Here is a 25,083-nt window from a genome sequence, read left to right as displayed (position 1 = left end):
GCATTAGGAGCACAGGGAGACACTGGAAAATGATTCACCCACTCCCTGTTCAGAGGAGAAGTAGCCACTGCAGAGGGTTAGGCTATGTCTACACTACCACGGTAAGTCGACCTATGCTACACAACTCCAGGTACACGAATAACGTAGCTGGAGTCGATGTACCTTACATCGAGTTACCCCGGGGTCTACACTGTGGGGGGTCAGCGGGAGAAAATCTCCCATTGTCTTACGTTACTCTTCTAGTTGGGGGGTAGAGTACAGGGGTCAACTTTACTAGACCCGCTAAATCAACTGCCGGTGGATCGATCTCGGAGCGTCGATCCCGGCTATAGTGTAGACCTGCCCTTAGAGACTGAGCAGTGGAGGCAGGATCTCCACTGCTGCAGCAGCTGGTGCGGGAGCTAAGAGAGTGAGGAGATCTGGTGTGCTGCTGGAGAGCAGGGGAATTCTGATATCACGGGTAACTTGGAATATCCCTCTGCTACTCCCAAGGAACGATGGGACCTGCTGAAATTCTAAGAGCTAGCTGCACCAAAGGGCCCCAGCTAAACCAGGATTCCCTGCCAACAACTCACCTACACCATTCTCCAAGAAGCTTGCAATGTATTTTGAGGGATCAGAATAGCCTAGTGTGGAAGAATCTGACAGGTTCAGACTTGGATGAAGTAAGACTGGTGGAGTAACCCTGAGCTTGTAGGGAGCCAAGACAGACCTCTTGTCAGCCATGCTTCAAATAATTCAACTCACGTATTAGGTGTCTGATAGTCAAGCAGGAGTTCTGTGGTCACTGGGGAGACACTGAGGTGGTACTTGTGCAAGTGACTGTCTGACAGCATCTAGAAGGGAAAATTACTGGTGGCCTAGGCTATTTTTGATGGTCATATTTGTTTCTGAAATTTGTTCTTTGCTCTGGGGTAGATGTGGTGCTCCTCGGGGCACTCAGGACTGTGAGTCACCTTGTTGCCACCTGCCTGCGATGCAAGGAAGCCTTGCCTGTGCCAGCTGGGTGTTAACTCCCTGACACAATCAGCCTGTCAGGTGCTCAAACACTCTATTCTAAGCTACACCAGTCCTGCCAGTTGAAAATAGCTGCACTCCAGCCCCTAAGTCCCTTCAAAGTGTCCCCCTGTGATGTGCAGCCCCTGATCACTGGATACCCACAGAAATCCCAGATCCTCCATTTCTAAAGGAATGGTGTACTCTAGTTTTGCCTTAGAACACTGCTCCTGCATCATATGCAGCATTTGAGTTCAATTATAATAAATCAAAGAGAAATTTATGTAAGAAAAAAAGAGATTTAACTAGAAACCCAGGGGAACAAATGGTTACATACAAAACTAAAAAAACCATAAAACAGGAGCTAGGGCCTACACTTATTAACTGTTACCTTTCCTAGCTAATGCGCAGATAGATTCTCACACCCAAAGTTGTCTTTTGTAGCAATCACTAGCCCCAAGGAGCAGGACCCAATCTTTCATGAAGCATTTCTGCTTCTCGGAGAATGGATCCAGAGTATCTTTCTCCATCCTGTTGATATGTTGAATCAGTCTGTTGCCTTTATTCACTGACAGGGTGACCCCCTTGCTGTCATATCCTTCCTTTCCACTTCCAGATGGTTTCAATGTTTATAGTTTACCTTTGATGGTTTTCCATTGGCTTCTTTGGGTTGTTGCAATGGCTGACAATAGAGCAACATATTACATATTTGGCTAGCCTGTGCGGGGTGACAACACCCTCTAACTTGACTGGGCCTCCACCGAGACATACGCTTTTTCTCTGGTGACTCATTTTCACTCCAAGACCATAAAAGCATAATTTTCCATATAGTTACATTACTCCTTAGATATCACCCACATCTCACAATGGTTATGGGTATCAATAAGTTACACACTTTCAGTAGAGACCTCACATGCTACCTTTTATGGATAAATACCATGAAAGCAATGTATTATGTATAGTGAGTTTGTCAGGACTGAGACAGGAGTTGCAGTGAACCCTGTGCCAGTTGGCACCCATGGTGTTTTTGTGTCACAGTATGGCCAGGCTTCTCCTATCCTCTTTCCAAACTCTCCACTTTCCACCATGCAAACTGAGCAGAAGTTCAGCACTCCTCACTTATCTATCACTACCCCAGTTTTAAATCCCCAATTTTAGGGGGTAGCAGTGAGCAAAATTACCCTTTTCAACCTGCCCCCAGTCTAACCTTCGTTGAGGGAACGACCGTTTTTCAGAGGTTATTTCCCCGCATCAGTGCCCTCCCACTTTTCTCTTCTTCTTCCACGTGGCAGAGCTGATCAAACTGAGTAAACAGGGCATGAGATGCTCCCACCTCTAAGGAGAATGTATCATGAGGCAAAGACTAGGAGCTCTCCCACAATCGCTCACAGCCCAGGGACCCTCAGGAAAAGGCCAGGAAAAGGGGCTCATATTTAAGACCTCTGGCCTTATGCAGCACCAGCCAAGACTCTTCCAGAGAAACCTCTGCAACAGTGGTGAGCTGGAGCCGGTTCGCACCAGTTCGCGTGAACCAGTTGTTAAATTTTGAAGCAGTTTTAGAACCAGTTGTTAACCCGCTTCCCTGCAGGGGGCGCTGAGGCTTTGATGGGCTCCGGACTGGAAGTGATGTAATTCCTGCTCCGGCCGCCGGGGGCGCTGCACTGCGGGAGCCATGTGGGCTGCCGTCTAGCCCTGGGCATGAGCCCTGTAGCTGCTGCTGCTCTCCTGGCCCTCGGGCTCCCGGTGCTGCCTGGTGGGTCCCCGGCTGCTCTGCTGGGCCTGGGCTGCGTCCTGCTGCTCTCCCCGTGAGCACCCACCCCCCTGCCCGCAGCCAGCCCCTGCCTCCAGCCACCCCCTGCCCTGCCCGCACCAGCCCCTGCCGCACCCCCTGCCCTGCCCGCACCAGCCCCTGCCTTCAGCCACCCCCACACCCCTGCCTCCAGACGCACCAGCCCCTGCCGCACCCCCTGCCCTGCCTCCAGCGATCCCCTGCCCTGCCCGCACTAGCCCCTGTCTCCAGCCACCCCCTGCCCTGCCTGCACCAGCCCCTGCCCTGCCCGCAGCCAGCCCCTGCTGCACCCTCTGCCCTGCCTCCAGTCACCTCCACACTCCCTGCCGCCCCCCTGCCCTGCCCGCAGCCAGCCTGTCTCCAGCCACCCCCCGCCCTGCCCGCAGCCAGCCCCTGTCTCCAGCCACCCCCGCACCCCCTGCCCTGCCTGCAGCCAGCCCCTGTCTCCAGCCATCCCCGCACCGTCTGCCCGGCCTGCACCAGCTCCTGCCACACCCCCTGACCTGCCCACAGCCAGCCCTGCACCCCCTGCCTCCAGCTAGCCCTGCCCCACGTCCACTGGTGCCCTGCACTTCCCAGGGCAGTAACCCTGCACACCTGCTTCAATGAGGGGGGCAGGGAGCAGCTGGGACCCACACATGTGCACACCCTAGGGTGACCAGACAGCAAGTGTGAAAAATCAGGATGGCGGGGGGGGGGGGTAATAGGAGCCTATATAAGAAAAAGACCCCAAAATCGGGACTGTCCCTATAAAATCGGGACATCTGGTCACCCTAGCACACCCCCAGGGAGTGGCGGGGACCCACACGTGTGAAATGGAGCTCATTTCTAGTTCAGGCCCATCTTTTTAAAAAAGAACTTTAGGCAGGGTTAACATACATCTGTATTTTCCCGGACAGGTCAGGCTTTTTGGTTCTTAAATCGCCGTCCGGGAGGAATTTTTAAATCTTAAAAATTCCTCCCGGGAAAATACAGACGTATGGTAACCCTGTTGGTACAAAAAATACATACTGGGGCACATCCCTTAAATCAGAACTTTTTATAGGGAACCAGTTGTTAAGATTTTGGCAGCTCATCACTGCTCTGCAAGGTTCTTGGGACTATACAAATCAGACCATCCTCACTCATCAAGAACCATTCAGGCTGGCTCTTTGGGATTTCCAGGATCCCCTGAGAAAGGAGCACAACAATTTGATGACTCTCCTATATATAAACAGGCAAGGAGTGTTGTCCTTATTCTCTACACAACAGAGAGAATATGGGGAAACCACATGGGCACAACTGGATTCCAAATAATGGTATTTACTAACTATATACAAATGCACAAGACTTCACTAGATACTGTGACAGGATCAGGCCAGATGGCTACAGGAGAGTATTGGGGTTTTTTTTTTGGTCTTTAATGTGACTTTATTCTTTCAGCAAAAAGAAGAGTGAACTCTTAAGCGACCAGAGCAGAGGCAGTGGATGACTCATACTTCCACTTGGGTGGGAGTACTCTCTTGATCTTGTAGTAACAAGCCAGCCTGTGAATTCTGCTCTCAGTCAGAAGCAGACGACATCTGGCATCTTTATCCTTCTGAGTAGCAGCCATGTTAGTCTGTATCCACAAAAAGAAAAGGAGTACTTGTGGCACCTTCGAGACTCACAAATTTATTTGAGCATAAGCTTTCGTGAGCTACAGCTCACTTCCTCGGATGCTGTACCTCACGAAAGCTTATGCTCAAATAAATTTGTTAGTCTCTAAGGTGCCACGAGTACTCCTTTTCTGTTTCTCTCAAGATGTTTATGGACAGCAACAGCTTTCTTGATCAAGTGGTACAGATCCTCTGGAAGGTCTGGGGCAAGTCCCTTGGACTTAAGGATCCTTAAAATTTTGTTGCTAGTGACAAAACAAACTTTGGCAACACCATGAGAATCCCTTAGGATTACACCGATCTGTGAGGGAGTCAGACCTTTCTTAGCCAGTTTGCAGATCTGTTCCTTTATGTCATCAGAAGTAAGTTTTAACCATGTGGGCACACTGACTGGGACAGGCCCTTCCTCGAAGTGTGCATGCGACCCATGATGGCGAGAGTGTTAGAAGGCAGATATATTAGTCCCAGATTAAGCAGGTCCATTTTCCCTGGGTAAGGTAACAGGGGCAGTTCCAGAACAAGAAGGAACTTCCTGGAACAAATTCAGGCAGGCTAATTAGGACACCTGGAGTCAATTAAGAAGCTGCTAGAATCAATTAGGGCATGCTGGCTAATCGGAGCACCTGAGTTTAAAAAGGACCTCACTTCAGTTTGTGGTGAGCGTCTGAGGAGCTGGGAGCAAGAGGCACTAAGAGCTGAAAGTGAGGAAACTACAGTCCATCGGTGATCTTCCTGAAAATACCATCCTGGCCACTATGGATGTAGAAGTGGCCAGGATGGTACACCTCTACACCAACATTCCACACAAAGATGGACTACAAGCCGTCAGGAACACTATCCCCGATAATGTCACGGCAAACCTGGTGGCTGAACTTTGTGACTTTGTCCTCACCCATAACTATTTCACATTTGGGGACAATGTATACCTTCAAATCAGCAGCACTGCTATGGGTACCCGCATGGCCCCACAGTATGCCAACATTTTTATGGCTGACTTAGAACAACACTTCCTCAGCTCTCGTCCCCTAATGCCCCTACGCTAGTTGCGCTATATTGATGCATCTTCATCATCTGGACCCATGGAAAAGAAGCCCTTGAGGAATTCCACCATGATTTCAACAATTTCCATCCCACCATCAACCTCAGCCTGGACCAGTCCACACAAGAGATCCACTTCCTGGACACTACGGTGCTAATAAGCGATGGTCACATAAACACCACCCTCTACCGGAAACCTAGTGACCGCTATTCCTACCTACATGCCTCCAGCTTTCACCCAGACCACACCACACAGTCCATTGTCTATAGCCAAGCTCTATGATACAACCGTATTTGCTCCAACCCCTCAGACAGAGACAAACACCTACAAGATCTCTATCAAGCATTCTTACAACTACAATACCCACCTGCGGAAGTGAAGAAACAGATTGACAGAGCCAAAAGAGTACCCAGAAGTCACCTACTACAGGACAGGCCTAACAAAGAAAATAACAGAACGCCAGTAGCCATCACCTTCAGCCCCCAACTAAAACCTCTCCAACGCATTATCAAGGATCTACAACCTATCCTGAAGGACGACCCATCACTCTCACAAATCTTGGGAAACAGGCCAGTCCTTGCCTACAGACAGCCCCCCAGCCTGAAGCAAATACTCACCAGCAACTACATACCACACAACAGAACCACTAACCCAGGAACCTATCCTTGCAACAAAGCCCATTGCCAACTGTGCCCACATATCTATTCAAGGGACACCATCACAGGGCCTAATAACATCAGCCACACTATCAGAGGCTCGTTCACCTGCACATCTGCCAATGTGATATATGCCATCATGTGCAAGCAATGCCTCTCTGCCATGTACATTGGTCAAACTGGACAGTCTCTACGTAAAAGAATAAATGGACACAAATCAGATGTCAAGAATTATAACATTTATAAACCAGTCGGAGAACACTTCAATCTCTCTGGTCACGCGATTACAGACATAAAAGTTGCGATATTACAACAGAAAAACTTCAAAACCAGACTCCAGCGAGAGACTGCTGAATTGGAATTCATTTGCAAATTGGATACAATTAACTTAGGCTTGAATAGAGACTGGGAGTGGTTAAGTCATTATGCAAGGTAACCTATTTCCCCTTGTTTTTTCCAAACCCCCCGCTCCCCCCACTGTTCCTCAGACGTTCTTGTTAAACCCTGGATTTGTGCTGGGAATGGCCCACCTTGATTATCATACACATTGTAAGGAGAGTGATCACTTTAGATAAGCTATTACCAGCAGGAGAGTGGGGTGGGGGGAGAGAAAACCTTTTGAAGTGATAAACACCCATTTTTTCATGGTCTGTGTGTATAAAACATCCTCACTGCATTTTCCACTTTATGCATCCGATGAAGTGAGCTGTAGCTCATGAAAGCTTATGCTCAAATAAATTGGTTAGTCTCTAAGGTGCCACAAGTACTCCTTTTCTTTTAACTTATTTAAAGGGATAGTACCCGATTCCTATACATTGTGAGGTGGGGACAGGAAACTCAAACGTATTTGCTGAAGTGGGCCAGATTGTCTCCTGGGCAGAAGGCCACCCCTAGCTGCATCAGAGTGATTTACATGAGTGGGACACTGAACACGAAAGCGGGCTGTCTAAGGGTATCAGCAGAGAGACTACATGGAATGCTCCCTGAACCTAGAACTATATCAGTTGATTTCCAGTACCGCAGGCTATCTCCAGGGAGATCTATTTGCATTCAATCAAAATGCAAAGGTGAAACTCTTATTCACCTGAAAAGACCACCACTCCTCACTGGGATTGGACTCTCTGACTCAGATCTGTTTTGGCTCTGTGCTTTCCCTGCCATTCTGCTAGGAAGAGTCACTCAGAAGGAGAAAAAAGAGGAAATTATGGAAGAAGGCCATGGTAGTGAGAACTGCTTCTACTCAGTCTCTCACCTGACAGGATCTTCTGTCCTTGAGCCAGGTCCTGATTTTGGAGCATGACAGCTTGGCTAACCTAGATGGGTTACTCTTCCACAATAATAGGCTATCTTAGCATCCCACAGGCCTTCCACCCTCTTAGCCTACACAAGAGTTTGGACAAAATTCTACTGATACCAGGCTAGAAATTTCAGGAAACTGGTCATCCTAGCTCTTCTGGATCTCTTGCAAGATGACCTAAACTTGGGCCCAAGACCTCCTACCATTCTATCTCATGTCTCAGCACTACATAGTGTTATAAACACAGGCTCTTCCATGTCTCTGGTAAATCACCTAGTGGTAGTCTGGCTCTTCAGGGGAGCATGTCTACCAAAACTAGCAGTCAGACCTGCCTTCCCTACCTGGGATCTTGCCACAATTCTGTAGGCTCTCATGACCCATTCAAATTGATGGCATCTAAGTCCCTGCATTTCATTTCCATGCAAACCAGCTTCTTGATCACAGTCAGATCAGAAAAGTCTGAAGCCTCTGCTCTTACTACTACATCTTCCATAACAACAGTCATTTTTCCTACCACTGAATTGATTGTTACCAAGATAAACTCTTCTTTCCATACATCACAGAAAATTGTTCTTCCTTTGTTTTACCCAAAGCCTCTACACCTGTATGAAAGAGTTGTTCAATTTTACCTTAGCAGAACTAATCAGTTCTCCTATCTGTTCATTTCTTTTGCCCTAAATGTCTGGGCCTGAAAGCTCCTCCATAGCCAGACATCAAACCAAGCCCAAGGGGATCGGTGCCCATTCAACATTCTTCATGGCAGCATCCAGGGCAAAAAGGGAGTCAACCATTGAGGAGGATCTGTCTCTTCCTGCCTCTCCTCCTTTGGTAATATTTATGTGAGTTGTCATGCCAATAAAATCTCACTGAATTGAATTGAAATTGTGTAAAGCTGCTATGTAGTCACTCCCAACAGCACTGTTTTTACAGAGTGCTGTTGGGTTGACCTTCATTCCTCTACAGAAGGAAAATTCCTTGAGTGGAAAGTGCTCCAAGCCATGGTACCTAAATAACTTAATTATACTGTTTTTAGTTTCCTCATTCTACAGATGTTGTAGGCTGCTCATACTTGTCCATGAGGCTCTAAGAAAGAGCCATGTCCCTTCCACTTTCACTCCAGATGAGTGCTTCCACAATTGTAATGAAACACTAAATTTGTACTAGTAGATTAAAAATAAAACTTTGTAACAGTAGCACTTTATTCAGTCACATTTATTATACGCTTCTGGAATGCGAGCAGGAGGAGTGTGGTCAAGGTGTGGAGCCTCATGGACAAGTCTGAGCTGCCTGTGATATTTGCAGAAAGCAAATAGCAATCCAAATGTCTTTTAATGGCAAAGAGGCCATATCCAGAAAGGAAATTATCAGGTAAAAAATTTTGCAGTGTATTTCCAGGGTAGTTTCAGGATAAGAGTAATTGCTCTGTGTAGGTGGTAATTTAGCCACTGGTATACAAGTTCTTTACAAAGTGCCTTGTAGCTGTTCTGAAATGGCTTTTTAAATGTATGTTTATTTAATTAGTGGGTAGTATTAAAATAAAGCTGACACCATTAAGTTATCAGAAAGCTTAATTTATTTCCACAGTACAAAAGCAATGTCATAAACCAGAAGCTCTGGGCAAATTTCTGTTTTTTAAAATTCATGCTGTTTTTCAATTACACAATTACAAAAATCCCAAACTAGTCTAAATGTCTATTTTCTTACTTGATGTATTAATACAATCAAAACCAATTTTAAAAGAAAAAAATATATTCCAAGAATAAAACATATTCACCAAATTTAAGCCTGGCAGACATTTTTTTATTTTATATTATAAAACTGTCAGTGTAAAAGATTATGATGGAAACTATCAGAGTGTTTAGCTATGACCCTGACCCAGAGTATGTTGTGATTAAATAACTGGGCAAATGATTGCATAACTTAACTTTTTTTTTTTTTGTCAAGATGCCAGATAAATCTGTCTGAGACACACACATCCACAAATGTGGCAATTTTTCTGCCATTTTCTAGCTCCTCCATTTGCCTGCTCACTGTTTTGCCTGTATTCTTGATATCAATGTGTTTTCCCACAAAGAAATTCAGTGGGTATCCTCCATCTTCTTCCATGTTTCTGCTCAGAAAAGGACAGAACAGCAAGAGGGAGCAACTTCATGATTCAGGACAGCAAAGAGAACAGCTAGGATGAAAGGAATGTGGCACTCTCTGAACTCTTTATCAGACGTAATGGGGTTTATACTTTGTCTGGATGCAGTGGTCCGCAGGAAGAGGCGGCTGCAATAGGGGTCCTATAAGCCTGGGGTTGTAAATCACCTGCCATGTGGAGCTTTTAACTTAGCAGAGCTCAGTCACAGCTGGGGATCTGACTCATTGCCCTGGTCTACACTAGGACTTTAGGTCGAATTTAGCAGCGTTAAATGGATGTAAACCTGTACCCGTCCACACAATGAAGCCCTTTATTTCGACTTAAAGGGCTCTTAAAATCGATTTCCTTACTCCACCCCTGACAAGTGGATTAGCGCTTAAATCGACGTTGCCGGCTCGAATTTGGGGTACTGTGGACACAATTCGATGGTATTGGCCTCCGGGAGCTATCCCAGAGTGCTCCATTCTGACCGCTCTGGACAGCACTCTCAACTCAGATGCACTGGCCAGGTAGACAGGAAAAGAACCGCGAACTTTTGAATCTCATTTCCTGTTTGGCCAGCGTGGCAAGCTGCAGGTGACCATGCAGAGCTCATCAGCACAGGTGAGCATGATGGAGTCCCAGAATCGCAAAAGAGCTCCAGCATGGACCGAACGGGAGGTACGGGATCTGATCGCTGTTTGGGGAGAGGAATCTGTGCTATCAGAACTCCGTTCCAGTTTTTGAAATGCCAAAACCTTTGTCAAAATCTCCCAGGGCATGAAGGACAGAGGCCATAACAGGGACCCGAAGCAGTGCCGCGTGAAACTGAAGGAGCTGAGGCAAGCCTACCAGAAAACCAGAGAGGCGAATGGCCGCTTCGGGTCAGAGCCCCAAACATGCCGCTTCTATGATGAGCTGCATGCCATTTTAGGGGGTTCAGCCACCAGTACCCCAGCCGTGTTGTTTGACTCCTTCAATGGAGATGGAGGCAATACGGAAGCAGGTTTTGGGGACGAAGATGATGATGATGATGATGAGGTTGTAGATAGCTCACAGCAAGCAAGCGGAGAAACCGGTTTTCCCGACAGCCAGGAACTGTTTCTCACCCTGGACCTGGAGCCAGTACCCCCCGAACCCACCCAAGGCTGCCTCCTGGACCCAGCAGGCGGAGAAGGGACCTCTGGTGAGTGTACCTTTTAAAATACTATACATGGTTTAAAAGCAAGCATGTGAAAGGATTACTTTGCCCTGGCATTCGCGGTTCTCCTAGATGTAGTCCTAAAGCCTTTGCAAAAGGTTTCTGGGGAGGGCAGCCTTATTGCGTCCTTCATGGTAGGACACTTTACCACTCCAGGCCAGTAACACGTACTCGGGAATCATTATAGAACAAAGCATTGCAGTGTATGTTTGCTGGCATTCAAACAACATCCGTTCTTTATCTCTCTGTGTTATCCTCAGGAGAGTGAGATATAATTCATGGTCACCTGGTTGAAATAGAGTGCTTTTCTTCAGGGGACACTCAGAGGAGCCCATTCCTGCTGGGCTGTTTGCCTGTGGCTAAACAGAAATGTTCCCCGCTGTTAGCCACAGGGAGGGGGGAAGGTTGAGGGGGTAGTCACGCGGTGGGGGGAGGCAAAATGCGACCTTCTAACGAAAGCACATGTGCTATGTATGTAATGTTAACAGCAAGGTTTACCCTGAAAGAGTATAGCCACTGTTTTATAAAATGTGTCTTTTTAAATACCGTTGTCCCTTTTTTTCTCTCCACCAGCTGCATGTGTTTCAATGATCACAGGATCTTCTCCTTCCCAGAGGCTAGTGAAGCTTAGAAAGAAAAAAAAACGCACTCGCGATGAAATGTTCTCCGAGCTCATGCTGTCCTCCCACACTGACAGAGCACAGACGAATGCGTGGAGGCAAATAATGTCAGAGTGCAGGAAAGCACAAAATGACCGGGAGGAGAGGTGGCGGGCTGAAGAGAGTAAGTGGCGGGCTGAAGACAGGGCTGAAGCTCAAATGTGGCGGCAGCGTGATGAGAGGAGGCAGGATTCAATGCTGAGGCTGCTGCAGGACCAAACCAGTATGCTCCAGTGTATGGTTGAGCTGCAGCAAAGGCAGCTGGAGCACAGACTGCCACTGCAGCCCCTCTGTAACCAACCGCCCTCCTCCCCAAGTTCCATAGCCTCCACACCCAGATGCCCAAGAACGCAGTGGGGGGGGCCTCCGGCCAACCAGCCACTCCACCACAGAGGATTGCCCAAAAAAAAGAAGGCTGTCATTCAATAAATTTTAAAGTTGTAAACTTTTAAAGTGCTGTGTGGCATTTTCCTTCCCTCCTCCACCACTCCTCCTGGGCTACCTTGGTAGTCATCCCCCTATTTGTGTGACGAATGAATAAAGAATGCATGAATGTGAAGCAACAATGACTTTATTGCCTCTGCAAGCGGTGATTGAAGGGAGGAGGGGCGGGTGGTTAGCTTACAGGGAAGTAGAGTGAACCAAGGGGCGGGGGTTTCATCAAGGAGAAACAAACAGAACTTTCACACCGTAGCCTGGCCAGTCATGAAACTGGTTTTCAAAGCTTCTCTGATGCGTACCGCACCCTCCTGTGCTCTTCTAACCGCCCTGGTGTCTGGCTGTGCATAACCAGCAGCCAGGCGATTTGCCTCAACCTCCCACCCCGCCATAAACGTCTCCCCCTTACTCTCACAGATATTGTGGAGCACACAGCAAGCAGTAATAACAGTGGGAATATTGGTTTCGCTGAGATCTAAGCGAGTCAGTAAACTGCGCCAGCGCGCCTTTAAACGTCCAAATGCACATTCTACCACCATTCTGCACTTGCTCAGACTGTAGTTGAACAGCTCCTGACTACTGTCCAGGCTGCCTGTGTACGGCTTCATGAGCCATGGCATTAAGGGGTAGGCTGGGTCCCCAAGGATACATATAGGCATTTCAACATCCCCAACAGTTATTTTCTGGTCTGGGAATAAAGTCCCTTCCTGCAGCTTTTGAAACAGCCCAGAGTTCCTGAAGATGCGAGCATCATGCACCTTTCCCGGCCATCCCACGTTGATGTTGGTGAAACGTCCCTTGTGATCCACCAGAGCTTGCAGCACTATCGAAAAGTACCCCTTGAGGTTTATGTACTCGACAGCTTGGTGCTCCGGTGCCAAGATAGGGATATGGGTTCCGTCTATGGCCCCACCACAGTTAGGGAATCCCATTGCAGCAAAGCCATCCACAATGACCTGCACATTTCCTAGGGTCACTACCCTTGATATCAGCAGATCTTTGATTGCGTGGGCTACTTGCATCACAGCAGCCCCCACAGTAGATTTGCCCACTCCAAATTGATTCCCAACTGACCAGTAGCTGTCTGGCGTTGCAAGCTTCCACAGGGCTATCGCCACTCGCTTCTCAACTGTGAGGTCTGCTCTCATCTTGGTATTCATGCGCCTCAGGGCAGGAGAAAGCAAGTCACAAAGTTCCATGAAAGTGCCCTTACGCATGCGAAAGTTTCGCAGCCACTGGGAATCGTCCCAGACCTGCAACACTATGCGGTCCCACCAGTGCTTGTTTCCCGAGCCCAGAATCGGCATTCCACAGCATGAACCTGCCCCATTAGCACAATGATGCATGCATTGTCAGGGCCCATGCTTTCAGAGAAATCTGTGTCCATGTCCTGATCACTCACGTGACCGCGCTGACGTCGCCTCCTCGCCCGGTATCGCTTTGCCAGGTTCCGGTGCTGCATATACTGCTGGATAATGCATGTGGTGTTTAATGTGCTCCTAATTGCCAAAGTGAGCTGAGCAGCCTCCATGCTTGCCTTGGTATGGCGTCCGCACAGAAAAAAGGCGCGGAACGATTGTCTGCCGTTGCTGTGACAGAGGGAGGGGCGACTGACGACACGGCTTACAGGGTTGGCTTCAGGGAGCTAAAATCAACAAAGGGGGTGTCTTTACATCAAGGAGTATTTCAGACAGGACTTCACGGAGGGTTCCAATAAGAAATGGTGCACCTAAGTTATCATTCTTATTGGAACAAGGAGGTTAGCCTGGCCTCTGATTGATACATGGCTAGATTTACCTCGCTGCACCTTCTCTGTGAGTGACTGCAGTGTGACCTAGAGGAATGAGTCCCCTAGACAGGGGAGGAGGCAAATGAGTACAAAACAAATCTGGTCTATTTCTTGTTTTGACCCACTCCATCTATCTTTTACATCTTTAGCTGGCAGCAGACGGTGCAGAAGGACTGCATGCCATCCACATCTCATGGCTGCTCAGCAGAAGATGGTACAGTACGACTGCTAGCCATCCTCATCTCTTGCCTGCCTGGCAGAAGATGGTACAATACGACTGCTAGCAATCCTCGTCTCCTGCCTGCCTGGCAGAAGATGGTACAGTACGACTGCTAGCAGTCCATATCGCCTGCCCGCTCACCATAAGACGGTTCAATAGGACTGACTGCAGGACTAAAGAGAATGACCTGGTCAAGTCACTCCAAATTTAGTCCCTGCGCCCATGTCTGTCCAGGCGCTCCCAGCCGACGTGGCCAGGAGCACCTCGGACATGACGATGACGGCTACCAGTCGTACTGTACCGTCTGCTGCCACAAGGCAAGGGGTTGCTGCTACTGTGTAGCAATGCCGTACCGCGTCTGCCAGCACCCAGGAGACATAGGGTGACGGTTACCTGAGCGGGCTCCATGCTTGCCGTGGTATGGCATCTGCACAGGTAACTCAGGAAAAAAGGCGCGAAACGATTGTCTGCCCTTGCTTTCACGGAGGGAGGGAGGGAACGGGGGCCTGACAATATGTACCCAGAACCACCCGCGACAATGTTTTAGCCCCATCAGGCATTGGGATCTCAACCCAGAATTCCAATGGGCAGCGGAGACTGCGGGAACTGTGGGATAGCCACCCACAGTGCAACTCTCCGGAAGTTGACTCTAGCCTTGGTACTGTGGAAGCACTCCACCGAGTTAATGCACTTAATGCACTTAGAGCATTTTCTGTGGGGACACACACACTCGAATATATAAAACCGACTTCTATACATTCGACCTTATTCCATAGTGTAGACATACCCATTGTCTCTTTCTTGGGATCACTGTATGTTGGGAGATTTTTGGTTCTCATGATACAGTAACTGTAGGAGCGTAGGCTGTGCCACACAGTTTGTGACAGTGCCTATTGTAAAAAAGGTTACTACTTACTATAAATTGCTTGCATACCCAGACCCTAAGAAAAAGATCTGTCTGCAGCTTAAGCAGCTCTGACTGCATGTGGAAAATTAGGTCTCAGGCTAAACTCTTAAGATTCTTTGTTTTGAATAGGTAGTGGCAATCCAAACAGAAGTATCTCTGAAGCAGAGAGAATGTGAAGATGACTTGTTGAAAACTGAACCTGCTCTAGTGGCTGCTACAGCAGCTTTAAATACACTTAATAAGGTAAGAACCAGGCAGTTTAATGGCTGTGAGGAACTTCGTTTAAAGGATTTTAATAAGCTATGTATGGGTCAGCCCATTGGTCTTGTTGCTGTACTGGTCAATGAAAGATCAGGAATGAGCTTGTTCCCCCACCTCCCTAGACTGGCAGCCACTGGGAATTTTGTAGAAGCAGCATAATTAGTATGAAGGAGCACCATGAAGCTCTTGAGTTGTTCTGGCTGATTGGAAGCATCACTGTGCCATAGGATCTGTTGTGTACATGGGACAGAGGGAAGAAGTGCACGTGCCCAGAAGAAAACTGGCAAAGTAGTATGATGTGGGTAGATTATTTTACTTACTATTCTTGAAAGTAGTAGCACTACAGTATGGTACAAGTGTATAGGGGTTTTTGCTGTGATTTATTTTACTACTGATGAAGTCAAGTCGCATCGAACAATCTATATTAAATACAATACCGACTGCAACAAGGATCATTTAGTTGATTTGGGTTCAAGTCCAACAGGAAATTTGTGTGAAAAAATGGCGTTTGCACTTTAGGCTGTCGAAAATTGTGTCTGTATATAGAATCCATATAGAACATTGCGTGTTCATTGTAGAGCTGCAGGACAGTGATGGCTTCCTGTAACTGTCATGCAGATCGTTGCAGTTCTACTTACTATATGAAGTGATGACCAATGGGATCACAAGCAACCAAGAGTCGTCAAAAAGTACAGCTGTGCATTCTTAATCTCTTAAGAATGATTCTACTGTACCCCTGCTGCACTAGCAATTCCATTATTTCTCTGTAGACATCTTCACTTTGCGGATGGCTAACTCTGTTTGGCAGCTTTCTGTTGACTTTTTTTTTGTGTGTGTGTGTGATTGCTTTTCAGATTAATCTCACTGAATTGAAAGCCTTCCCCAACCCACCAACTGCAGTAACTAATGTTACTGCTGCAGTCATGGTATTATTGGCTTATAACGGCAAAGTGCCCAAAGACCGAAGTTGGAAAGCTGCTAAAGTCTTCATGGGAAAGGTGCTGGACAGTGGGAAATCATCTGTTGGCTATGTGTGATGGGTGAGAGGAGGGCTAGTTAATTAAATATTACAGTCAAGGGTAGTTCTGAGTCAAATGTAATATCACTCTCTTACAGACTTAATTGAAGGAGCTGGATGTCATATTGTTATAAATCATGTCTCCCCATGGCTTCAGTGGCATACTGAAGTCAACATGAGCATCAACTGGGAGTTACTTATTATTTGCAAAACTGAGAGCAGTCAAGTATAAGAGGAAGAAAATTGTATATATGTTTTTACCTGATATCAGACAATTTCCCAAATTAATTGCAAAGAGGGACTCGGGTGGTTGGGTTTTTTTGAGGGGGTGTGATGGGTTCTGTAAATGAATGATTCATTTGAAGATATGCTTCCTGCCACCCCCCCTTTTTTTTTCAAAATTTGTATTCACTCAGTGCAATCTCCAAAAGCAAACTAAATGCAGAGTGCCCATTTTGCTTTTATATTTTAAGGTCATGAAAGCAGGAGTTAACTTGTGATCTTGAAAAGTTCTCTGCAGTGTAAATGGATTGGGTACATTAGGTCTCTTCTCCTTGCAGGTTGATGACTTCCTACAAGCTTTAATTAGTTATGATAAGGAGCATATTCCTAAGAACTGTCTGAAAGTGGTCAAAGAGCATTACTTGAAAGATCCAGAATTCAACCCAAATTTGGTCCTCACAAAGTCCTTTGCAGCAGCTGGTCTCTGTGCCTGGGTTATCAACATAGTAAAATTCTATGAGGTACTATATATCAAGATATTTGGTCTCTGACTGGACAAGTAGGTGGGTTTGGAAGGATACTATGATAGACGCTTGTGACTATTTCAGCAGGTTCAGTGTATAATTTTCAGTGAAGATACAAGACTAAATGCAGATGGAGGTTGAAATGGAAAACAGTGCTAAGGCTTGAAAACTTCATTTTTAAACAACTTTGTGGCCATTAGGGGTTTGTAATTGTCATTATGATGCAACAGTGGGGACAGATCGTATATCCTTCTTCTCCAGATACACATTCCCCTTCCACTTGAATTAAAGGAAAATCTCAGCTAGCTGTCTACATGACAGGCAGTCTGAGACACAGTTGAGTAATTCTGATTCTCCAGTAGATGCCAGTGGTATATATGCAAACTAGCGAGCCCATTGCAGTATGATGTCTGGATGTCCTTTAATTGTGAATATTAGAAAATCTACTTGATTACAATGTACTATTTACATTAAATGCACACTTTACCCTTTAATTCTGAGACCAAAAAAATCATTCCACATGTGAATTGATTTGATTTGCACAGCAGACCAGTTTTCCCAAATTGAACCCCTCCCCCACTTATTCTGTGCTAAGGAAACAAAAGTTGGAAAGAGTTTGGGATAAATGGGCAGCGTTCATTTCTATTTAAGATATTCTTAAATAAGCTACTGTCAGAACTACAAGGGATAACTCCTCTCCCAGAAAGCAAGTTGTATATGTGTATAGCTATAATTTTGTATTTATTGTAGGTTTGTATGTATTTCACTACCATGTACAAAGGTAGAGCAAATGTATGCAACCTGTGACTTACTGGTTCGTTGTACAGATTAGAAGCTCTTTCATCAGGTGTCATTTGCCGTTTTTGTGAATGAATTCAAGACTTACTTTTTGTCCAAATGAAACTATACTCTCTCTCTTTCTTGAGGTGTATTGTGAAGTGGAGCCAAAACGTCATGCACTGGCCCAGGCAAATGTCGAACTAGCAGCAGCCACTGAAAAGCTAGAAGCAATTAGGAAAAAGCTTGTTGTAAGTACTGTCTGAACAACGATAGTCCTCTTCAAGTATCTTGAACTCATTTCATTGGCTTGTGTCCATCTCTATGGCAAGGCACCAACTCTGTCCAGAAAGATAACTGGTTTTATTACTCCCCAGCTCTGAAATGCCATAAAGTCCTTGTTTTATTGTCAAAGATATGGTTGTTCTGTATTAAGCTTTATTACTACTTTTCCTGTAAATCTGTTGAAGAGCATCCTGCATTTTAGATATCTTACAGGGTAATTAGATTCAAAACATAGAGAATCCCTCTAGGCAAAACCTTAAGTTACAAAAAAGACACCCAGACAGAAATAGTCACTCTATTCAGCACAGTTCCTTTCTCAGCCATTTAAAGAAATCATAATCTAACACATACCTAGCTAGATTACTTACTAAAAGTTCTAAGACTCCATTCCTGTTCTCTCCCCAGCAAAAGCTGCATACCGACAGACACAGACCCTTTGTTTCTCTCCCTCCTCCCAGCTTTTGAAAGTATCTTGTCTCCTCATTGGTCATTTTGGTCAGGTGCCAGTGAGGTTACCTTTAGCTTCTTAACCCTTTACAGGTGAGAGGATTTTTCCTCTTGCCAGGAGGGATTTTAAAGGGGTTTACCCTTCCCTTTATATTTATGACAACAAGAAATTACAGAATTTCCCCAAAGCCATTCAGCTACATACAAAACCAATAGATTTAATAAACAAAAATGGCAATTGATATAAATCATTCTGTTATTTATATGAGCTGTATATCCCTGCAGAATCAGTTGTTGTTATATGGCTATTGACTTGTTGGTGGATAGGAATAACTTCCAGATTGGGCATTGGAATCTCATGCCCATCTGCATTTATGCTTGGTATTAATTAAATAATAAAAATGTTATTAAATCCCTTCTGAATCTTTAAGAAAAACATTGAGAAACTTGGAGATAGAAACCAGGACCTCAGCTTCTTCAGACCATCCTGTCTTTTGAGATATTGGTTGTACCAAAAAGTATAGTTACCACGAAATATTTATTGAACTCTTTTTCCTGTGTTTATATTCAGAGCCACGTATGCTTACTTTCTGGACAAAAATAATTCTTTACTCCTTTCTTTACTCCTGTCAGCCCTGCTGAATTAACTTAGCTGTGAGAAAGCGATCTGGGATGTTGTCCTGGCTTACTCATTGTCAGATTGTTAACAAAATTCCAATAGAAGGAGCAGATTCTATCCTGAGTCAGACTTGCGCAACTTCATTTCTAACTGGGGAGAATTTGGCATGCAGAATCCTTATTATCGGGGAGTGACATACAAGAAGGAAAGAACCCAGGTTGACTTTCAGTTCCCAGACTGAGTTTGCAAGGCTGGCAAATAGGTGGTTGAGAGGAAGAGGAATAAATCCTTTAAGCATGTTTGATGGTAATAATGATCTGGAAGTCATTGTGAGATAGCAAATGTGGGTCTCCCACAGTGCCTTTCTTAGTCAATTTTCAGAGTAAAGAGCTTGTGCTTTCTTGTTCTGTGCTTAATAGCTCAAAAAAATTTTTACTGTCTGCTTATTCTTATAACTCAATAAGATCCCATCTCTGAGTCCAGTTTCTGACCCTTAATATATGTGCATTTCCGATTTTTTCCCCTTATGAATTTCTCTACATGTGGTCATGTGTTTATTTTGCTTTAATTATGGTGAGTTTCCTGTAGGAAAAGTTGTACACCACAGGTTAAGTTACAGTTCCCCTTGCTGTTATCTGTTTCCCGTATATGGCCAAATATGTCATCACATTGCATATTTAACATGAATATTTTTCTCAATAGCCATATAGAATACACAATAGATCTTCAGCCAGGCTTCTTTTCACACAGGGGCTGGATGTGGTTACTTGTTCTAGTAAAACAGACAATAGAATGACAGGTTACAGTAAGGAAATCATGAATACTGTAAGATCTCCTGTTGAGCTGGAGAACTCCATGCTTGCTTCTTGCAGCCCACATCTTGGATCTCCTCAGCTTCAATTATGGGGTGGTTTGTTCATAGGCCAGTGGAAAAAATCTTGCAGTTTATCCAAATGCCTTATGTTTTTCCACAAACTATAGGAAAAAGGGACTACTTCCCAGTGTGTTTTGCTGTTTTACATGAGTAATCTGATTTAAGTAGCTCATTTGTATAAATTACGAATATACTCAAAAAGGCATCCTGAAGCTATGTGGCATTATCAGATTTTGAAATGGGCTCACAATAATTCATAGATTCACAGATACTAAGGTCAGAAGGAACCATTATGATCATCTAGTCTGACCTCCTGCAGAACGCAGGCCACAGAATCTCACCCACTCACTCCTGTGAAAAACCTCTCACCTATGTCTGAGCTATTAAAGTCCTCAAATCGTGGTTTAAAGACTTTAAGGAGCAGAGAATCCTCCAGCAAGTGACCCGTGCCCCATGCTACAGAGGAAGGCAAAAAACCTCCAGGGCCTCTTCCAATCTGCCCTGGAGGAAAATTCCTTCCTGACCCCAAATATGGCAATCAGCTAAACCCTGAACATATGGGCAAGATTCACCAGCCAGATACTACAGAAAATTCTTTCCTCGGTAACTCAGATCCCACCCCATCTAACATCCCATCACAGGCCATTAGGCCTATTTACCATGAATATGTAAAGATCAATTAATTACCAAAATCATGTTATCCCATCATACCATCTCCTCCATAAACTTGTCGAGTTTAATCTTAAGGCCAGATAGATCTTTTGCCCCCACTGCTTCCCTTGGAAGTCTATTCCAAAACTTCCCTCCTAGAAACCTTCGTCTAATTTCAAGTCTAAACTTCCTGGTGGCCAGTTTATATCCATTTGTTCTTGTGTCCACATTGGTACTGAGCTTAAATAATTCCTCTCCCTCTCCAGTATTTATCCCTCTGATATATTTATAGAGAGCAATCATATCTCCCCTCAACCTTCTTTTAGTTAGGCTAAACAAGCCAAGCTCCTTGAGTCTTCTTTCATAAGCAAGTTTTCCATTCCTCGGATCATCCTAGTAGCGCTTCTCTGTACCTGTTCCACTTACTGTAATGTAGCACTAGATAAAGGAAAGATACCACTTGGCAGTTACTGCAATGTATTTGAATTGTCCATGTAAAGGTAATGTTTTAATATCTATTACTGATATAATTGAAACATTTTTATTAAAACTTTGTGCTTATCTGACAGTATTATATAAGGCTTAACAAGATTAAAGTCATTATAACACTGCAGTCTAAATCACCAAGAAACATGTACAAACAAACACCTTTCCAGGATTGTCAACTAGATAAAAATAAAAATTTCTTTTAAAAAATATAGTTAAAACTAGGGCTGTCAAGTGATTTAAAAAATTAATCGCCCTGTTAAACAACAATAGAATACCATTTACTTTAAATATTTTTGGATGTTTACTACATTTTCAAATATATTAATTTCAATTACAGCACAGAATACAAAATGTACAGTGCTCACTTTATATTTTTGATTACAAATATTTGCTCTGAAAAAACAAAAAATATTTATTTTTCAATTCACTTCATACCAGTTCTGCAATGCAGTCTCTCTATCACGAAAGTTGAATTTACAAATGTAGAATTATGTACCCCAAAAAATGCATTCAAAAACAAAACAATGTAAAACTTTAGAGCCCACAAGTCCACTCAGTTCTACTTTTTGCTCAGCCAATCACTCAGACAAACAAGGTTGGTTACAATTTGCAGGAGATAATGCTGCCTGCTTCTTGTTTACAATGTCACCTGAAAGTGAGAACAGGCATTCGCATGGCACTGTTGTAGCTGGCGTTGCAAGATATTTACATGCCAGATGCACCAAAGATTCATATGTCCCTTCATGCGTCAACCACCATTCCAGAGGACATGCTTCCATGCTGATGAAGGGTTCTGCTTGATAATGATACAAAACAGTGTGGACTGACACATGTTCATTTTCATCATCTGAGTCAGATGCCACCAGCAGAAGACTGATTTTCTTTTTTGGTGGTTTGGGTGCTGTAGTTTCTACATCAGTGTGTTGCTCTTTTAAGACTTCTAAAAGCATGCGCCACACTTAGTCTCTCTCAGATTTTGGACAGCACTTCAGATTCTTAAATCTTGGGTTGAGCGCTGTAGCCATTTCTCACAGCGGTACCTTCTTTGCGCTTTGTCAAATCTGCTGTGAAAGTGTTCTTAAAACAAACGTGCTGAGTCATCGTCTGAGACTGCTATAACATGAAATATATGCATAATGCGGGTAAAACAGAACAGGAGACCTACAATTCTCCCCCAAAGGAGTCCAGTCTCAAATTTAATTGACACGTTATTTTTTTAAACAAGCATCAGCAGCATGGAAGCATATCCTCTGGAATAGTGGCCAAAGCATGAAGGGGCATACGAATGCTTAGCATATCTGGCATGTAAATACCAACGCCAGCTACAAAAGTGCCATGCGGATGCCTGTTCTCACATTCAGGTGGCCTTGTAAATAATAAGCAGGCAGTAGTGTCTCCCTTCAATGTAAACAAACTTGTTTGTCGTAGTGATTGGCAGAATAAGAAGTAGGACTGAGTGGACTTGTAAGCTCTAAAATTTTACACTGTTTTATTTCTGAGTGCAGTTATGTAACCAGAAAAAAATCTGCATTTGTAAGTTACACTTTCACGATAAAGAGATTGCACTTCAGTACTTGTATGAGGTGAATTGAAAAAAACTATTTCTTTTGTTTATCATTTTTACAGTGCATATATTTGTAATAAAAATATAAAGTGAGCACTGTGCACTTTGTATTCTGTGTTGTAATTGAAGTCAATGTTGAAAATGTAGAAAAACATCCAAAAATATTTAATAAATTTCAATTGATATTCTATTGTTATAAGTGCGATTAATCTCAATTAGTTTTTTTTTAGTTAATCGCATGAGTTAACTGCGATTAATTGACAGCCCTAGTTAAAACCACTTCTGTACAGAAAGCTGGGGAAATAACCTCCAATTAGTAAAGGTTAGATTGTAGGAGCTTCAGCTACAAACAAATTAATCTTATTTTATTACCAGAGTCTTATGATAAAGACCAGTCAGAATTCTCTTCCCAGCTTTGCCACATACTTTGAGCCACAGAGGTTGTCAAGTTTCCCCACCCGTAAAAGTTATGGGATGTCCTGAGGCTTAATTCAGTTAGGTTAAATATTATGAAATATTAGGTTAGATAATAGGGAAAACTTTAAGTATAAGGCTAGTTAAACTCAGAGAAGGCTTCCTAGTGAGGTTAAGAACAGGTTGGACAAACACTTGTCAGGCATGGTCTAGGGTATGCTTGGTTTCCCAAGGCTTGTCCACAGTGGAAAAGTTATCTTGTGTTAGATCACATGTTAACCAACATGATGACCCACCTGACTTTATACTGAGTTGAGAGACAGACTGTCATGTAGAACTGTAGAGTTAATCATGACCTGCTGACAAAATGTTTAACATCTAACATGATAGACTTTGATACAGTGGGGGCCAGATTCTATAGTGAATTTACTTTCCCTTTATGCCACTCAGGCAGCATAAGTGAGTCATAGTCTAGCCGTAAATGTACGGAGGATTCTCCAGTGTAGGGGAACTCTGCTTAGTGCTCATGAGCTGGATTCAGGTCTGTGCCAGGGGTGACAGAACAGGGGGTATCAGGGGGCCGTGGCCCCATCACTTTTAGGGAGCTTCTGACTCTCCTGGTCTGTGCCTATGCCCCCCAACATCTAGGTAGGTAGCCTGTAGAGCAGGGATGGGCAAACTACGGCCCGGGGGCCATATCCAGCCCTCCAGATGTTTTAATCTGGCCCTCGAACTCCCGCCGGGGAGCAGAGTCAGGGGCTTGCCCCACTCTGCGTGGCTCCCGGAAGCAGTGGCATGTCCTGCCTCTGGCTCCTATGCGTAGGGGCAGCCAGGGGGCTCCAAACCCAGGAACCGCGGCCAATGGGAGCGCAGGGCGGCGTCTGCAGACAGGGCAGTGCGCAGAGCCACCTGGCTGCACCTCCACATAGGAGCCGGAGGAGGGACATGCCACTGTTTCCTGGAGCTGCTTGAGGTAAATGCTGCCCGGAGCCTGCACCCTGACCCCCTCCCACACCTTGACCCCCTGACCCAGCCCTGATCCCCCTCCCACCCTCCTAACCCCTCAGTCCCAGGCTGGAGCACCCTCCTGCACCCCCAACACCTCATCCCCACCCCCAGCCGGAGCCCTCACCCGCTCCCACAGCCCAACCCCCAATTTCATGAGCATTCATGGCCCGCCATACAATTTCCATACCCAGATGTGGCCCTCGGGCCAAAAAGTTTGCCGACCCCTGCTGTAGAGGGAGGGGGGAATGCACTGGGGGAAGGAAGGTGCGTAGTGGAGTTTAACTACGCTACACCAATCTTCCACCAGCACAGGCTCTACTAACCACCCTGTATGAGTGGTGCAACGTAGAGCTGCATGACAACCGTTCTAGTATGTGTTGATTCTGACCATCTATACTGCAGTTGGAGTGAGCCTTCCAGCTGAGGTGGTCACACTTGCACTACCTCTGCTTGAGTTAGCATTCCAAAACCGGCAAGGTGGATATTGCGGCTTGGGCTGTGGCCTGGGTGATCCCCTGGGTTTGAACTCATGTGGCTAGCCCTAGTCTCTGCCAGAGCCACAATGTCCACGCTGCTATTTTTAGCATGCCCGATAGAACAAAGCGAGTGCAAGTCTGTTAACCCGGGGAGAGGCTGGCTCCCAGCTGCATTGTAGATATACCCTCTGACTTCCTGCTTCTCCTCCTGCACTAGGCAGAGTTCTGGCACAGGCCTGAGTCTTGCCCTGAGTGTTTAATGGGTTAGAACACATGTTAACACACGCAATGTAACTTTTCAATATAGACAAGGCCTAATACAGTACCTCCCAGCTGATGTGCTACCTTCTACAGGGCACTCCATTCGCAGAGTCTCCTATGCAGTACCCCAGGTTTGACAGTGAATACAGTTCACCAGGGATTTGAAGGTAAGCAGTATAGGAGAGTGCTGTAATAGAACAGTGGGGAAGGGAAGAGTCACATTGTGGGGTATCTGAACCCAGTAATAGTGGGCATGGAGAGAAGGCAAATGTGATCATTCAGGGGAAGAGAATATGAAACGGGCACCCCACAGACCAAGCACCAGACCTTACCCCCCTTCCAGCTGCCAAAAACCTTCTGTAGCCAGCCTTCCTAACAAGATTTACTTTGTGGCCTTCCACAACACAAGAAAAAATAAAAATTGGGGCCCTCTAATATTTAAA

The 25,083-nt window shown here is 45.2% G+C and overlaps 1 protein-coding gene and 1 pseudogene across 1 annotated transcript in view; one reads left to right on the top strand and one right to left on the bottom strand.

Moving 5' to 3' along the window:
* The window catches only part of DNAH11 (dynein axonemal heavy chain 11), a 291,551-nt gene that overhangs the window by 190,957 nt on the left and 75,511 nt on the right, over window positions 1-25,083 (top strand). The window contains exons 58-61 of the mRNA XM_073333745.2: window positions 14,880-14,993; window positions 15,866-16,009; window positions 16,590-16,772; window positions 17,702-17,803. Coding sequence (XP_073189846.2) covers window positions 14,880-14,993; window positions 15,866-16,009; window positions 16,590-16,772; window positions 17,702-17,803 — 543 coding nt within the window. The remainder of the gene's footprint in view (window positions 1-14,879; window positions 14,994-15,865; window positions 16,010-16,589; window positions 16,773-17,701; window positions 17,804-25,083) is intronic.
* On the bottom strand, window positions 4,178-4,851 carry LOC140907551 (small ribosomal subunit protein uS15-like; annotated as a pseudogene).

This window comes from Lepidochelys kempii, chromosome 2 (genome assembly GCF_965140285.1).
Source record: "Lepidochelys kempii isolate rLepKem1 chromosome 2, rLepKem1.hap1, whole genome shotgun sequence".
NCBI classification, from domain to species: Eukaryota; Metazoa; Chordata; order Testudines; family Cheloniidae; genus Lepidochelys; species Lepidochelys kempii.
The sequence above is the reverse complement of the archived record's forward strand: the minus strand, read 5'-3'. Positions and strand labels throughout refer to the sequence as shown.